Source organism: Tiliqua scincoides, chromosome 5 (assembly GCF_035046505.1).
Source record: "Tiliqua scincoides isolate rTilSci1 chromosome 5, rTilSci1.hap2, whole genome shotgun sequence".
Lineage (NCBI taxonomy): Eukaryota > Metazoa > Chordata > Lepidosauria > Squamata > Scincidae > Tiliqua > Tiliqua scincoides.
The window spans coordinates 48,058,468-48,076,840 of record NC_089825.1 but is presented as its reverse complement, the minus strand read 5'-3'; the positions used below and the strand labels follow the sequence as shown (position 1 = coordinate 48,076,840).

The following is an 18,373-nucleotide window of genomic DNA, read 5'->3' as shown; positions in this document are numbered from 1 at the left end:
AAACCACTTCCCATTTCACGTCACGGCCAGGAGGTGGTTTGCACATGCTGTTTCTGAACATTCCAAGCCCTGGAGAGCCCTGCAGAGGGCTGCGTGGGGATCCACACACCTCCTGCTGCTTGCCGAAGCCCACAGTAAGTGAAAGCACCCCCCTTGCCCCCCGTTAGTGATGAGATCCTGGGGACTGCAATGCTGCCCTTGCCCCTCCCCCCCAAAGACCTAAGACAGACCCTAAGTGGAGTAACACTCCCTAAAAGTTTGAGAATCACTGATATAGTATATGCCCTTGTGTGTGTGTGTGTGTGTGTGTGTGTGTGTGTGTGTAATTTCAGGCAAAGGAAGGAAATAAAGCTGCATGCAAGACATGGATATAATTTTTCCTAAGACTGTTCAACTATGCTCCCAACAGAGTACCACACATTACTTTAATTCAACATTTTGTAGTGCTAATGCATCATTCCACTAATGGCACAGGAAGGGTCAAGGAGAAAAATGTATATAGAAGAACTGAACTTCTGAAGTCTCCTCCAAAATTAGGCATGTTTCAGCTGCTTTGAAGTTCAACATTTAGAAAAATAGTCTGACTAGCAATTTTCACATTCACAATCCATCTGACAACAGAAAACAAATGAGGGTTTAACCTAAGCAGTCTCTCTGCACAACACATTCTGCTGTCCCCTTTCCTTTTTTATGAAATTACAAGCAATGACTTCAATAGTAGCCAGCAGTGGAAGAGTACTCACTTAAACATCATTTCATTATGGTGCGTGCACTGTATATGCAACGATCAGTGATTGTGTAAGCAATCATTTATTATTTTGAACACAACCTCAATTTATCTAATGTACTATGTTCTGTCACATCATGTGAATCACTGCAGAGAACACAGCAGATGAGCCCGTTACACACATGAAGGTAACATTTGGGCTATCTGATAGTTGTATGGAAGAGGGGACATTAATAAGGACAGGTTCATCACAAATGATGTGATTTCATGCCAGTAAAATATCCAGTTCATTCTCCCAAGGAAGGCAATTTGCCAGAATGTGTTGAGTACAGGAAATTATATAAATATAAAAATTCCATATATTATTTACACCTTTTAGGGGTCTATCGACTTTCTCTTTTGCTGCATAAGCGTCTCCAAGGTAATTTGCAAGCTTCCACATGCTTACAACTGCAGCCTGCAATATGCAGCACGTAACTAGAAAAATACGAGGGAGGGCATATCTACAGATCCTGTATGCACAGATTAATTTGTCTGTATTAGGTCTGCGGGGCCCCCACGCGTGCCCCCTCTGGATCCCAGAAGAGGCTGCAGAAGTCCATCCATGGCCTCAACTGGGCTCAGACTGAGCCTGAGAGCAAAAAACACATGAATTCTGGTTTTTCAGAAAAGTCAGGAGTGACATTTTAAATACCTTTTAAGGCATTAGGAGGCCCAGGGAAGCCCTCAGGGCTCAGGAATCATCTTCCCTCAAGAATCATTTCATCCATCGATATTGGCAGCCTCACTGTCCCACTCCCTGTAGCCTCCTTCCATAATCACCAGTCATCAATGCGAGTGCTTGCTGACTTTTCCCCTAATCCATATTAACAGGCAGAATGAAATGTGGACTTGGTTCACCAACAGGTTGCAGAGTTATGCATGTAGATAACACTTAGATTTTTTAATTTTTTCTAACACAGCAGCAAGAAAAACGTTAAGAATGGCAGAGAACAACAGACCACCCTTCCCTAATTTGAAAATAAACAGGAAAAAATGGAGTACCTACACAGCACCATGGATACATCCTACCACTTTCAACTTCCTTCAAAAAAAATCATCATTTGTCACCACTCACAGTTCCCCAATTACAGATTTTAATTCTATAGTGGTGCCATCAGGCCTTCATCAGGTCAAAACTCCCATGCAACGTTTTCTTCCTTGCTTTCTTCAAATTCCTTCTTAAAAGCCACCTTTTCTGGAAAGCTTGTGACACAATGCCTTTGTCTACATACTGAGATTAAGCTTAAGTATAAGTGAACATTGCTTAGCGACGTACTGATCAGTGACAGACTGCCTAAGTGACAGTCTGTCTCTGATCCCTGTCCCCTCCTCACCATTGCCTGAAGAGGCTTTTCTGAGCCCCACAGAGCCCACGCATGTCCAACCTCCAGATTCCCCAGGCCTCAGAATGCCTTATAAGGCAAAAAAAATGTCACTTCCAGTTTCCTTCTGGAAAAAGAAATTCACAATTTTTTTGTCTTTTTGGACATTCTGAGACCTGCAGAGGTCACATGCGGACACATATAGCCTCTGGGGGCTCATGTGCTTCCCTCAGCTCCAGAGGCTTTTCACAGATGACTTCATTTAATGACGCAGTCACTTGAGGGTATGCAAGAACACATCTCCGATGTTAAGCAATGCACACCTGTACGAAATTGAAAAGCTATATATTCTTCCCTGCTTCTTTCTCTGTTTCCCTTTTGTCTATCTGGATTATAAACTCTTCAGAGCAGGTACCTGTTCCTTCATTCCAGGTTAGGGTACTATCAATAATCAGCAGATCTGAGTGGAAAGCGACATTTTGAAAGTTGCAAGGATTAGTTTCAATTAAAACAAAGTGTCCAAATATTTAGCCTTAAACCCAGAGCTGCCCAGTATATTTCAGATATGCTGGAAAATATTACATATCGTTAAGTAGATAACACTTTAAACTTGGACTGCCTTGGGAGAAAGTGACTGTTTATAGTCAGATGAGCTTCTTGTGAATTAAAAAAGCCTGTTTGGAAAGAATCAATTACAGCACAAGTAAAAGAATAGCACCATGCTACCGTTATTCAGACTGCGTAGGATGCAGTGGTGTGACCACAACAGTGAATATATTATTACATTATATAAAGGACTGAAGTCATGAAGTGTCAACAGATACATGACTATAAGTCTCTACCTCAACCTGACACTATGTCTTTGACTGATTACTGGTTTGTGCAGAGAGTTAAACAGGTGGTGATCATAATTCTGGGTAACAAACTGACTGAAATTCAAATTCAGTAAAATGCTCCATAACTAAGGGCACAATCTAGAGGCACCCATGGGCCAGTGCAAGTCCCTTACACCGGCCCAGGAGGGTTTTAAGGCACGTTTGCGCCTCCTCAGGAGGAAGCTGGACTGGTGCTCAGAGGAGCACCGGCCTGCAGAGGCTGTCATAAGTCTCCACACAGGCTTCCTCACTGAGGCTTGCGTCGGCCCAGTTGGGCTGACGCAAGCCTCTAGAAGTGGGCAGGGAGGAGGCAGGAGGGAGGAGTTCCTGGGCAGGGGTGGGCAGCCCTGGGTGCGGGTGGGCAGGGAGCAGGAGGCGGGGCTGGGATCCAGCACTTATGCTGGATCCCAACTCCCATTCCCAGGGAGAACGGAGCGACTTTAAGTCACTCCGCTCTCCTCAGACTTGCGCCACCTCAAGAGGTGGCACAAGTCTGAGGAGACCCATAGGGGAAAGGGCACCTTTCCTAGAGGTAAGGGGAAGAGTTTCCCCTTGCCTCTGGCTGAGCTGCCTTGGGCCCCTATCCTGCGCTGGATACAGCTTAAGCCTCTTGGCTTGCCTGTTCCAGTGCAGGGTAGGATTGTGCCATTAATCAACAAGTTAAACTGAGGACATCTTTTAAAGATTTGACTGATGCAATCATCAGATTCAGAGAGAAAACATTTACAATAAATACCAGCTGCCACACACTGAACAGATTATTTTATATCGTGGGCACTACCTGATGTGCTCGTTGCAGCATCGCTCAGTCTCTTTTTCCATTTGCAGTCACAATATTTATTCCACACTGCAACAGAAATAGAGTTTTGGGGCACTTGCACTGTGCTATATCTAGTCCATTCTAAACGGAAGTGGGTGGGTAGGGTGCCGCATCCCAGAATATTGATGCTGTACTACTGCTCTCAAAAGAGTCAAATTTTCTACATCAAGAAATGCAATGATTCATGCAGGAAAAATAGAAGTGTATGATGGACCTTGACACTTAGTGACCTACCCCATAAAAGTGAGTGAGCACAGTATGACAATCCCAAATTAACTTCCCACCTAGAAGAGTCCTTTGAGGAAAGTTAAAGCATGTTTACAGTGACCATAGGAAATTAGTCAGCAGCTACCAAGGAACCTTGTGGATGAATTCCACTGAAGGCTGCAGCAAGATGTGAGTGGCTAAGCAAGAAAACAGCGATGTAGATACACACTTCTACGTGAAATTCAGCAACTTATGAGGAGTCTGTATGATTATCACCTTTGCCAACATAAATTTTCAATCATGACACTTGGGTGCAAACCCCTCCGATACAGCGCATTATAGTCCCAGGGGATGGTGCTCAAAACTCAGCACTGTACCAAGCCTTTACTAAAGGCTTCCTTTGCTACCAATATTTGACAATATTTGAAATGAGATGTTCCTCAGTTCAGTGGAAGGACACATGTAGTACATCCAAACTTATGCCCCAGCTTCATAGCAGGGTAAAGAAGAAGTCTCTGACATTCTGGTGAATCATTGTCATTCAGGATAATGTGGAACAGATCAATTCAATATAAGGCAGCTTGTTATAGTCTTATAAGTTACCTACACACTATGTGCAAATTCATATATTAGAGCAGCAATTTTTCAACCAGTGTGCCATTAGTGGTCCACAGGTGTGTCACGGGAGTTTGGAGGAAGGGTCATTTATTAGTAGGGCTAGTGGGGGATGAGATCTCCCTACGAGCAGCCCAGCATGCCTTGCCAATTGTCAAAAAACTGATAGCGTGCCAGCAATTTTACTCACTGTGCTGTGAAATGAAAAAGTTTGAAAATCACTGTATTAGAAGCTGGATTCTAGATTTGTTTTACTTTTAGGGGAAAAAAATTTGAAACAGCAGAATCTGGAGCAAAGAAGTGGCAGGGATAAAGGGGTGCTTAATCCTTTCCCCATCCAAATTGTCTCCACTCTAAGAAAACTACGGGGTGAAAAGCAGTCTGGAGAAGACCAATTTGCAACCAAACATGTGTTAGATACCCTATAGTATAATCTAAACCCAGTCCCTTCTAAAGCCAATTTTCTTAAAAATAAAAACCCCTGCGTCAGATCTCTAGTAGGCATGTTTATATGTAGTTAGCTCCTCAATAGACTGTACATTTAGAAGTTGCATGTGGTTTACTCAAGAAAATTTACAGAGGGTTCCTTCCTCCCAGAACCCCTCAATCTCCTCCCCAAATGATAATTAACCATGGAAAAGAAAGTAGACACTAAATACCAAGACTGCTGTAGCCAAGGTACAATCAAGATCTCAGCCACATTTGGAAAATAAAGAAGGAGCAGAAGGGTAAGTTCAGATTCTGGTAGACTTCCAACAAGATTAGAGTTTTCCAACTTCGAAACACTGGAAAGTGGGATAATGCTCTGCACACTGAATAGGAGTGGATTGTTTGTTAGTATACCGAGATTTACAAAGTAGGACAAAAGAGATAGACTTCAAAGAATGACACAGTAGATGTTTTTGATCTGTAGATTAATGATATCACCAAGTATCCTTTATCTTTCTGAATATACTACAATTAATGTGTAAAAAGTAGCACTTTGCTCCTCTCTCAAATTCTTATCATTTAAATCAGAAATTGTACAACTGTATGGGATTCAAGAGAATAGGGAACTTTAGCAGGGCTTGAACTTTTCAAATTTTATTGTAGCTACATATTATGTTGCTTTGCTGTAAACGATCTTAGAGTGCAAAAAAAAAAAGCAGAGAAAGGACTCTTAAAAAGTTACTACTAGATTATGTGTCAGATCCTAAGATTGGCAAAAAGGTATCTCAGCACCACCATGGCTACACTTGAGAAGCTCAGTTTTCTAGAAAGGTTTTTTTCCCCTCCAATGCTGTTATTAGCAAATAGTCGATTAAACAACATTCACACACATTTAATTAAACATTTTGTGCATTTGACATTAATTTGCAATCATCCCCCATTACAGACCTAAATTAATCATGCCACATACACTTGGTGTTATCTCACATTTCCTGTTATCACACACAGGTAGCACAACCTTTAAAAAAAAAAGTTATCCAGGCTAATGAAGCTAACTTGGTGCTTAGTTTTTGTCCAAGTTTTTCTTTGTTTGTATCATCCATTTGTATGATATAAGAGTCTTTGTGCGGTACCTCAGGATAATAAACTAAGAGTTAATCCAGACAGGACACGGGCACTTGAGTCATTCTGAAAGCTGAGCAGGAGAAAGATGTTCAGCCTGTTCTTCAGAGGCAGTACTTTCCCATCCAGAAGCAGACATACTGCCTGGGGGATGCCTCCAAATTCAGCTTTTCTCATTGGAGGGCCATGTGGCAACTGTGCTCAGAAGCACATCTGTACAGCTTCAGCTGGTTCACCATCAGTAACCAAGGTGAAAAAATGCAGATCTGACAACTGTAACTCACGACTTGGTCTTACCTAGATTAAACAAAACTGCTGCAATGTGCTCTTTGCAGGGCTGCAATTGAAAAGCACTCTGAAATTGCAACTGGTACAAAATGCTGCAACCAGGTTGGTGGTGGTGCACTTACAGCAGGGGTTGGCAACCTTATTCAACATAGGGGCTGGATATTGGGTCCATTAGTAGTAATAAAATGCATGAATCTACCAATTAGGCCACAGAGCTAAGAAGAAAAAGAGATAGTCATGATGCAGAGGGAAAGATGTTCAGACAGAATGATGCTCAAAGGAGACCTCTACCCTTAGTCTGCTTACCCTGTAAGCCTTACAGATAGAATTACAAACTTGAAGTATTTTTTAGGACCACAGCGGGTTGGGTGAATATATCTTCTGGGGACTACAGGCCAGATTATCTTTGGTGGCAGGCCAGATGCAGTCCATGGGCTGTAAGATGCTAACCCCTGCCTTTCAGGGAGAAAAGATCTCTCCCAGCTTGTTCCATCTGCACTGGTGCCCTGTTTGTTTCCAAGTACAATTCATAGTGCAGGTTCATACATCTGAAGGACTGGGTTATCTGAAGGACAGTCTCCTCCCATGCAATTCTATTAAAGATCTTTGGGAGATGCCCTTCTCTACATGCTGACACTTTCTAAGGCTCAGTTGAGATGTGTGTAGAATACTGCCTTCTCTGATGCTGTGCCCAGGCTCTGGAACTCCCTTCTTTGGAAGCGGCATGTTGACCTTACTCTCCTGAATTTTTAAGGCTGGTTAAGGAAGGCTGTATGTGGCATAGGAGTCCCTTGAGCTGCATTCTTTTTGTGCTTCGCAATTGCGTTTATTAGTTTGCAGTGTTTTTACTGCAATTATATTTTTTTTTTGTGAGCTGCTTTGGAGTTTATGCAAAAAGGTCATAAGGTCCAAAGGTAAATCAATTTTAAAAGGCTGTCTCATGCCATGATAAAACAATGGACTCTCTTAGCTCAGTACCATTAACCTTGATTGGCAATGGCTTACTGACATCTCAAGGAAAGAATTGTTTTCACCAACTTTGTCACCCAGGTTCTTCAGTGATAGATGCTAAATACTGCAGCTACAGCCGCACATACACACCAAACATGGATTCTACAAATAAGCTTCAATTAGTTTTAGAGGGCAGCTCTCAGCTTTGCAAAGAGAAATGGGAACTAGCACCTTAGCTCCTGTGCAAAACCCCTTCTCCTTCAGGGATTAACCAGTGAGTTGCATAAAAATGGTCTCCAATGGAAAATATAGCATGTGAGGTAATGGAAGGCTATGTGGAAGTTCTGGTTTCTAATAGCCATGTCTCATGCAAGTAATCACTTGATCAGTGTTGAATAAACATGTGCATATGCACAAGTTCCAAACACAATGGAGAAGCAGCTTTTCCCACCCTGTACAGCCCAGGCAGAATTGCCCTTCCACCTGCTTGGCATCATCACAATGATTTGGAAGAACACAGCTGGCCCAGGCTTGGAAAGGCTTTGCCATAGCCATCCTCTCATTCATCTGATTCTATCACATGACCTATGTGAAATACTTTGACATAACAGGATGGATGCCTGACTCCTCTCCTCAAATGGATATGGACAAGGCCATCAGCATCCCTTCCTGCACACTGTGGTAAACAGAGAAACATTATGGTCCCTTTTTCATGAGCTGTCATGACTATTCTCGTAAAGCAAACCCTTTATGACTAAGTTGTTGTTTTATTGCTGGCTGGCTGTCTTTTAAAAAAAAAAATCTATCCTTGTTTTACTGTTTTGTGGTTACTGCTGCAATTTCACTGACATTTTATTTTTCTTAATTGTAACCCATTTTGAGAATAATGGTTGAAAGTGGATTATACACCAAACAAATCAATGAGTGATGGAATGTCAAGGACAACTTTGGAGAATCAATGGCTTTTTTATTTAAGTACAGCAAGCTCTCAGTGTCACCCACTACATGTCCCTTTGGGTACTGTACCACAACCAAAATTCCAGTTCCACAGCAGCCTATATCAATAATTTAATATCTAACGCAAATGATACAGAAGAGTCAATGTGTCCTAATGGATAGACAAGGGACCGTCTGGATGGCCTTGAGCATTATGATTCCTCAGCTAGTTGCCCAGCTGTCAAGCACAGATATTAATGGCTCAAGGCAGAGCTGATATGCAGGATTATAAAATACTTGGTGCACTGTACTAGTGACTGATAACACTGGCAACAGTAGGTTCAGTAACACCAATAAAAGAGATAATGGATAACAATATAAATTCCACATATTTCATTGCAGTCCAGATAAGAGAAACAAAAGCATTGCATTGTCCTCACAACACCCTTCCCTTTGCTCCACTTTTTATAATCTCCCTCTCTGCTTAAACCTGTAATTAATTATCTCCTATAAATGGAACAAAAGAACATCAGGTTACAATGCATCACTGCTGTTCATGCATATGCATACAGAAGCCGACTCTTAATATTACTGGTACAGGGTGTTTTGTATCTTGGCCCAGTGGTGATGAGGAAGATGCCTTGGTACCCTGGTGTGACCAATCTGGAAAGCATTTTGCAGATAAAATCTCTTGCATTCGGCACAATTTTGACACCACATTAGCAGTTCTGAGGGAGGAAAGTTATTGGGAGGTAAGGCTGACCACCTGCCTTCTTGCCCCTCACCCTTCCTGGTTTATAAATCTGCTAGGGGGACTTGCTGAGTAGGCACAAAGGAGGGTATTCATCACCATCAGAGGGCTTGCTACTGTCATGTCACAAGATGACAGTGGTGTGCTCTCTGCTAAAGAAGACCTCTCTGGACCACAGCATATAAGACCAAACCAGTCTTCCATTTTGGGGCAAGTTGGGCTTTGAGTGTGTGGTAGTCTACTCTACTCTACTCCAGGGATTTTTGGGTAAAACTAATTAACTGATTTCTTCCAATCTGGTTTTAGAACTAAAATAGCTTTGGTTGCTCTTGCAGACGCTCTAGAGCTGATCTAACATGGATGATCTAAAGCTGCCTTTACTGTCACTTCTGGTGTGGGTGGAATTTACCTGGGACTAACCCACAGGCAAGTGGGCATCAGTGGTGTCACCACTTTGGAGCATCACCAGCGTCACCAGAGTGAGGGTACCAATTCCCCTTCCTTGGGAGATTTTCCTGTGATTACAGCTTATGGCTTGTTGATGATCTAGCTGCTAGGAGTGATCACTGAGAGGATTTGACATAAGGTGTCATCACTACACTGATGATACGCATTTATATATTTCACTGCCATCCCCAGCTGGAGAAGCTATAAGCACTTGTGGGAGCAAGTGTCATAAGTCAGTGAAAGGCTGGATGTAGGCAAACAAGCTGGAATTAAACCTGGATAAGACAAAGGCTTTCCTTGTCAGGAGATGCACTGGTTTGGGGCAGTATGTCTGACTGTTCTAGATGGGGTATACTCCCTTTAAAAGATGAGATGTTTAGCTTAAAGGTCCTACTGGACCTGGTCTTACCGCTGGTGGCCCAGGTGTGAATTGTGGTCCAGAAGACCTTTGTCCAGCTTCAACTGACATGCCAACCACATCCATTCCTGGAACATCACACCTGAAGTCACCACTCATTTTGATTATTGCAGCTACACAGGGATTATCTACACAGGGCTGCCCTTGAAGACTATCTGAAAACTACAGCTAGTACAAATCACGAGATTGGGGGCTTTCTGCTAATTTGGGAGGGACTTCCCAAGGAGGCCTCCTCCTGCCAGGAACTCCCTAGTTTTGGGTGGTGGCAGCAGCAACTATCTCATTCCAGGGGTGTGGCAGGGGCAGAGGTGTGAGCAGACGGGGTTCATGAGGGGGCAGGATCAGCAGCACTTACACATGCCGTATCCTATGCCCCTTCCTGGGCCTGATCCAGACATGGATCAACATGGACTTGTGCAAGCTATTGAGCTGGCGCAGGTCTGAGTTGACCCGTTGCAGCTGCTGGTGCTTACCTTGGGCAAGAGGACATATGTTACCTTACCTCAAAAAGACCTCCAGCAGCTGGAATTCCCCTGCAGGATGCAATATAGCTGCACTGGTGCTAATGCATTGCTGTGCAGGAATTTATGCTGGATTAGGCCATAATTTACTTTTGTAAGCATATATGAATAGCAGCACAGCACACAGTTTATTTCACTATATTAATTGAAAAGCTTAAAGATCACAGAAATATTATGGAATCAAGGAATACCTCCAAAAGTTAAGAAAAAAACCAATTATTTTTTTAAATAGTTGTTTGTATTTTTTATTGTAAGGACCTCTCCAAGCAAGGACACACTAAAGGGAAGAGGAGAGAAGGCACTGGATGAATCAGTATGGGTTATCAGTATGGGTTAAACTATAGAGACCCTGAAATTTAAGAAGCTTTAGTCTTCAAAGGAAAGTTATGAAGTCAAGCCTCAGTTCCACAAGTTTCAAGAAAATATTGTGAACTGCAGGCATAGATATGGACTGAAACAATCAGTAGATTGTAGTTTGTGTATGTTTTATACTCTAATTCAAAGATGACTACAGAAACTTGAGCTTAAGATTTCAATGGGTAACCAAGTTTTTCCTGACTTATAAATATATAAATGCAGTAAAAAGGAATAGCTATACCAAGGTCACAATCCTTCTATTTGTGTTATGCAAAGCTACAGTCTGGTCATGGTTTCTTCCTAATAAATGTTTCTGAGAAAGGCAAAATTCAGCTGCAACATATTATACGTAATATATGAATTCTGTTATGCAGTTATTGTGGAAGACAGCTATGACCTGGATAAGACATACACTAAAAACTGGAACACAGATGTCTCAAACGGAGCTTCTGACATGGCATTCAAATTTTAGGCAAAGCACCTAATAAAACATATGCAAAACTTCCCAGGGATATGCCTTATTTTTATTTTTATTTTAAAAACCCTTCTAGAATTTGAATGCATCTGACTCTCATCTGAAATGATTCAGGTTGCTTTCCTGAGGAATAATATCAAACTGCATGCATCTTTGTCATAAATCAAATCTCAGGGTTCGTATGTATACACAATGCCACCAATCTGTGTGGCGTGTTCTGTTTTTTTTAAACAAGAAGTTGCCAATAACTGGACAACTTTTCAAAGGATAACTATACCAGCTTTGGAGAAAAGAGCAGACTACTTGTAAAACTGGGTCTCTAGATATGAGATAATTGGTCCTGCAGAAAGAATTAAATAATAGCTACTTTAACTTTAACTTAGAGACTACTGCAATCTTCAGGCCCAGGAAAGAGAGGCCATTTGGTTTTTTTGTATGACAAAGGTAAAAATCTGTTCACCCACTGACAGATCTTCAGCAACAAGCACCAGCAATCTCAAAATGAATAATCACAGCATTTCCCCAACAATGATGTAATTCTCTCTTCCTCAAACACACAAGACTGAATGCACTATGGCAGCTTATAAAGCTTTCCCATTTGAGGCACTGTGGTGCTGAAGGGGTGTGATGAGAAAGTTGTGGGTGTTATGTGAGATTTTAATATTATAAAAAATGTAATAGGTGCTTTATGGTTAAACTGTCTAAGCTATTTTCCTGCCTCTGGTTGTTGGACTGTTTCAATCCCAATTAAGAAGAGAAATTATGTTGGCATAGCAGCACAGTTACAGCTGGGAAAGAATGGGCAGATGGTGCAACAACATAAGAGATTCAACAGAAGTAGCTGAGGTACCACCTGTGCACATTTTAAAAGCTAGACTAATGTCAAAGAAGGTGGTCTAATAGACTATTGTCAAAGTAGGACTCACCCACTTTTGACATAATAAGTAACAGGAGAAAGAAGACAACATGTTAGTAATCAAAAAATCTTGATGTTGTGAATCAATGTCACAAAGAGAGTACATGTATATATTGGCACATGTCCATATATTGCAGATGTTCAAGTTAGAACCATAATTTAAAATAACTGCAATACCTAGAATAGTACTTCATGAATTATATTAAAAGACTGGATACTTAGAGGAGACAATAAAATGCCACTGAAAAATGACAGTCTCTATTTTTGTCTGGTCCCTAGTCTTCCAATATTAGCATCTCTTACCTGCTGTTTGAGCGCCTCCAGAGATTCAAATTCTAGCTTTGCCAGTTTCGTCTGAATATCTCGTGGCTTATCGGGAATCGCAAATGCCATGAGGAACTTCATCGCTAGAACTAAATGCTGGGGGGTGGGGGGAGGACAAGAGAAATAAAATGATATTCAGTTAGGAGATATTAGTATCACGCATTTCTCTACATGCAGAATTTATTTCTTCTTTACTTTTTAAATAGTTGAAAACAATAATATGAATATTATTAGCCATCAACAGTTTTCCTTCTATGCTCTCTTCAAGATCATCATGAAGAGAAAACTGTAATTGGTAAAAAAATCTACAAATAAAATTCCTTTTTGCTAACCAGACCATATGGTCCACCATGTTTGCTTCCATAGATACTAACAACAAGATAAATCTCTCAAAGTTACAGGAACCTCCCAGTGACCCCACCCAGCCAAGAACTTAAGTTTTAGGCTGTCGGCATTAAAACAAAAATAGTATGTTCTGTGAAAGCAAATAATGTCACTCCTCACGAAGACAATAATGAGATCAGAAATTATACATACAGATAGAGAATCGGATAAAGAAATAAACATAAGTGCACTTTAAAAGACAGGCAAGAACAACTGTAGAAGTTAAAAATTGTATGCATGCATATACAAGATATGAACACATTTTATTTCAAGCAGTGACCCAGATAACTGGTTAACAGCCCAATCCTATCTAAATCCCTGCATGGCAATGCAGTGGTGCCAGCAGTTACCGCTGCACACCATAGAAGATTTTTGGCTGCTGGAGGTCTCCTTGGGGTAAAAGGATATTGTCCCCTTGCCCTGGGATCAGCTCCAGCAGCTACTATTGGTCAGTGCAGACCTGCGCCAGCTTGATTGCTGGCAAAAATTCATGTTGAACTGGAAAGAAAGATCAGGCAGAAGAAAAGGGTTAGGAATTGGCATGAGCCACTGCCACCAAATCATGCTTCCCTCTCAGGTATGATCCACCCTCCTCCCTGCCCCCAACTTGAAACAGATACAATTTTTAGGGTTCATAAGTGTTAGAACATTGAAAATGTCCTTTGCCTTAAACTAAAGTTTTCAAACTGAGGGTCCAGGACCCACCAGTGGGTCATGACCCAAGCTTTGGTGGTTTGTGAAACTGGTAGGACATATTTGGCTAAGTGTATCAAGGGTTAAACAAGCTGTTACTGGGGGGAGAGCATTGCTGCCCAATCACCATTACACCCACACCCCTTGGCATTTATAAATCAGGCAGCAGCCTCTAGGGCAGGGATGCTCACACTTTTTTGGCTTGAGAGCTACTTTGAAACCCAGCAAGGCCCGGAGATCTACCAGAGTTTTTTTTACAATGTTCGCGCCATCATAACATATAACATTTATGTGTACAATGTATGTTGGTGTACCTTGAGCCCCACTGAGTATAACAGGACTTACTCCTGAGTAGACATGCCTAGGATTAGGCTGTGAGGCTGCAATCCTAGCCACACTTACCTGGGAGTAAGCCCCATTGAGTACAATGGGCCTTACTCCCGGCGTTTCCTCCCAGAGGCACCTGAAGGGGGGGGTCGGCACTCCGCGATCTACTCATTTTGCCTCGTGATCTACCGGTAGATCGCGATCCACCTATTGAGCACCCCTGCTCTAGGGTCTGGAAAAAGTTTGAGAACCAGCACCCACAGATATATAATTGCCTATTGGTAAATATGTAATTACTAATACTAGTTCTGTAAGTACTGATCTCTGTTTCAAGATACTGATTATGCTACTCATTCATTAGGCTACTCATAATTTGTTCACCTAACTATTCATAATGCAATTTTCATAAGACTATGGTGTCCTAGCAGGCCTTCCTAAAATTTGGCTGATCTGCCTACTAATCAGACTGAGCTTATTCAGCATTTAACTGAAGACAGTGGCTAGCAGACTAGAATATGAAATTCCTGCATTCATTCCACCGTGGAAATGAAATTAACTGTTCAAAATTGCAAGAATTCATTTCTGACTTGTACTTATTGTGGCACAAGGAAAAAGACAATGCTAAGGACACACTGATACAAAACCACAGCTGCTGCTGTTGCTCATGGCAATACTTTTAAAAACAAGCCAGTTCTACCAGTTCCCTGAGCACTTGGCAAATTTCCACAAAGAGTTTGCTAGCGCTGCAAGTATCAAGGGTGAAAGACATTGACATTTTGCTCCTTACCCATTTGGCAGATGGCAAAATAGGAGGATATTTCACTGTTGACACCAGGGAGCCATGTTAATTCTATCCTGTTTCCCTACACCAAGACATGCACTCTATAATCATCATGCAGAACACGTGCTGGAAAAGCAGAATCTCTTTAATTCTTGCAATTCAGAATACTGGTGATCTGCCAGAGTTTAGAATGAAACACACCAGTGCTTTGAGTTGTTAAAATGAAGGTTTCTGTAAACAGGGCCAGCACATACATGAGACCAACTGAAGCAGTCACCTTAGCCAGCAGGTTGGTGGGCAGCACCCATCTCTGTTCACCTACTTGCCTCCATTGCTCCACCTCCCACTCCCTTGATTAACGAGGATGGGGGAACACAAAGGAAGAGAAAATGCAGATGGGAGCTGGGCTACCATGTTGGAGAGAGGGAGGAACAGAGACAGCACATCATCAGACCACCGCCTAGTGGTCAAGGGGGATTTCAGTGTGCCATCTTGCAGACTCCAAGCGGCTCCATGGTCTACCAAGGAGCTGCAAATGTTGAAGCAGTGGGGTAGATGTCTTGAAGGCAGACTCATGACTAGTCTGACCAGACACATTCTGGAACTTACTATAAAGCCTATTCAGTGGCAGTGATGGCAGCAAAGCATTCTTTCTTCTCTGCCACCATCGCATCTGTGGAGAGCTATTCAGCAGAATTGTTTTGTGTTGAGCGAGGCCTATTCCATCCAGCACTCCCCCTGAAAGAACAAGTCTGCAGCTTGGGGTCCTGGATGCCCAGCTGTCAGCTGTGGTCTGAGATACGTTTGCCCAGCTTTGGCTGGTGCACTGAACTCATACCTTCTTCAATCAAACCTTGTCACACTGGTCGATGCCATGAAGCCATCAAGATTAGACAACTGAAATGTACTGCTGCCCCTGAAGATGGTCTGGAAGTTGCAACTAGTGCTCATGTGGTTTCTGAAGCTCAGCTGTCTGACTCTTGTCAGACTGCTGCTTCTGTGGCTGCATTGGCTGCCTAGTCATAATTCAAGGTGCTGATTTTGACTTTTAAGAGCTCAATCCTATCCAACTTTCCAATGCTGATTCAGCTGTGCCAATGGGGCATGTGCTGTATCCTGAGGGGGAGGGCAATCACAGAGGCCTCCTCAAGTTAAGGGAACATTTGTTCCCTTACCTTGGGGCTGCATTGCAGCTACATTGGCACTGGAAAGTTGGATAGGATTGGGCCCTAAAGCCATTTATAGTTTGGGACCAGCATATTCAAGAGACTGCCTCCTCCTGTATAATCAGATCCACCCCCTTCAGACATCTGAGAGGCCCTTTTGGAAATGCTACCATTGAGAGAGGTTTGGGGGATGGCAAACAGAAAAATGGGCCTTCTTGGCCCATTTTTTTTTTTTTACAGGCCTGATTCTTTTATGACTTGCTGCTGCTCTATGCTCTTTTTACCTATTTTTACTCTGACTGCTGTTTTTAGTATGTGTTAATATGTTTTTATTTGTTTTTAAATTGTTTTTAATATGTTGTAAGCCGCCTTGAGTCCCTTCGGGGAGAAAGGCGGGGTAGAAATAAAGTTATTATTATTATTATTATTGGTAGTGGTACCTATTTTGTGGAATTCTTTCCTGATTGAGTTGAGAATCGCACCTTCTTTGGAAAACTTCTGGCGGGGTTGAAGATGTTACTATTTAAACAAACTTCTGAACTTAGTATCTTTAATGGTATGTCTGATGGTTGCACATTGGTGTTTGTTTAATTGTTGCATATTTTTTAAGACCTATGGGTTTTTTTAGTTGCTGCTTGCCACTGGTTGGCTTTTAACACTGTACTCTGTATGCATTTTATATTCTATATTTTATATTTTTAATGTGTTTTATAATTTATGCATGTATTTTTTATGTTTTTTTGTGAGCACCCTTGAGTGCCCTTCAGGAAGAAAGATAGGGGATAAGTCAAATAAATAAATAAAATAAGAGCAGCAGCATTTGGCATCCCAACTCAGGCATCAGGACATCTTGCACCAACTGTGGCTACATCTTGCTCAATAAGAGATTAACCAAACCACAAAATTGTTCTTGTCATTTGCAGCAGACTCCCAACTACTGTTGGTCCTGATTTTACAATCTCTATGAGCTGGACTAACTATGCTGACAAACCATGAACCAGGAAAAAGTACATACTAACGTTTTTATTTATTTTAATTGAAAGGTTAGGACAGCACAGTAAGGAATGGCTTTAGTAGTCAGGTACGGAGTCCTAGGGAGTTAATTTGATAGGTATTTATAGCTTTTAGCGACCAGAGGGGTTACGGCCAGTAGAAAACCGGAAGTGACGTCACTGCTGGGTCACTAGGCACCATGACATTCTGTGCCACACCAGCACAGGATGTCATGGCACATACCTGGCTAACATGGCTCATTAGTGGAGTCAAGGAAGCACAGTTCTCAATACAGTTTAGTTAAACACAGAAATTAAGAGTAGACTGAAGCAAAAATTAATTGTAGGATACTTGCAGCCCTGTATTTTCTACACTTTTGTAGTTGTATAAACAATTTAAAATAGCTCAGCATCCTAAAAATCCCAAGATTTTTTTGTTGTTGTTGTTTTTTGTCAGCCCTTATGGCTTATGAAATTTCAGAAACCAGATGCAAGGAAGGGAGGGGGCCACAGAATACAGGTATCTTGTTGTCTTTTCTGCTCCCAGAGGCATCTGGTGGGCGACTATGAGATACAAGAAGCTGAACTAGATGGGATTTTGGCCTGATTCAACAGGCTCTTCCTCTGTTCTAAACCAGCTAGATCAGGCATGTCAAATTCGTTTCATACTGAGGGCCGAATGGCATTCATGATGCCTGCTGAGGGCTGGAAGTGATGTCGTTAGGCAGGAAGTGATATCATTAAACAACTCATAACCAAAAATAAGCACTTTTTTCTCACTCATTAACTACAAATGACTGAAGAGAAAACACACAAATCTTTATCATATCTCAAGATATGGGAGAGCTCAATTTTCATGGGGGCTGCTGCCCTTTTAGCAGTAACACCTCAGCACTGCTCAGCAGCTGAGGGTCGGATAAAAAGCTTCCGCGGGCCACATATGGCCCCCAGGCCTTATGTTTGACACCCCTGAAATAGATCAAACTGGTAATCTAGCCTTAAAATGTAGATATATACCTTACTGGGTAACAGTCAATGTCTAGAAAATATCAAACTGATTCTTACTCATGAACTTGCCTATTAAGGTTGCAATCCTACATACTTACCTTGGAGTAAATCTCACTGAACCCAATAGAATTTGATTCTGAATTGTCTAGGATTGGCACTAAATAATGTATTGGAGCTAGCGGCATGAGTGATGAGGTTCCAGCTTCAAATGTCATCTCAGAGCGCAATCCTAGATTGCACTTAAGCGAGCACAAATCCTTTGCACCAGTTTCCAGGTGTCAAGAACGGTGCCATCAAGCATGTTTGTGCCACCGCAGGAACCGGGAAGGCTGGCATAATGACATGTGCCAGCCTCCCTGCACCAGAGCAAGCCCCAGCAAGGTTGAGTTTGTACCAGCGGCAGCCACCAGCACAAGGGTTTGGGGTGAGCAGGGGGAGGACATTTCATGAGTGTTCCAGGGCAAAGGAGGGCAGGCGGT

The 18,373-nt window shown here is 42.1% G+C and overlaps 1 protein-coding gene across 2 annotated transcripts in view; it reads right to left on the bottom strand.

Moving 5' to 3' along the window:
• ANO10 (anoctamin 10) overlaps positions 1–18,373 on the bottom strand; it is a 70,572-nt gene that overhangs the window by 14,757 nt on the left and 37,442 nt on the right. For both annotated transcript variants that reach the window (XM_066628944.1, XM_066628945.1), the window contains one exon: positions 12,523–12,639. In XM_066628944.1, the coding sequence (XP_066485041.1) occupies positions 12,523–12,639 (117 nt within the window). The remainder of the gene's footprint in view (positions 1–12,522; positions 12,640–18,373) is intronic.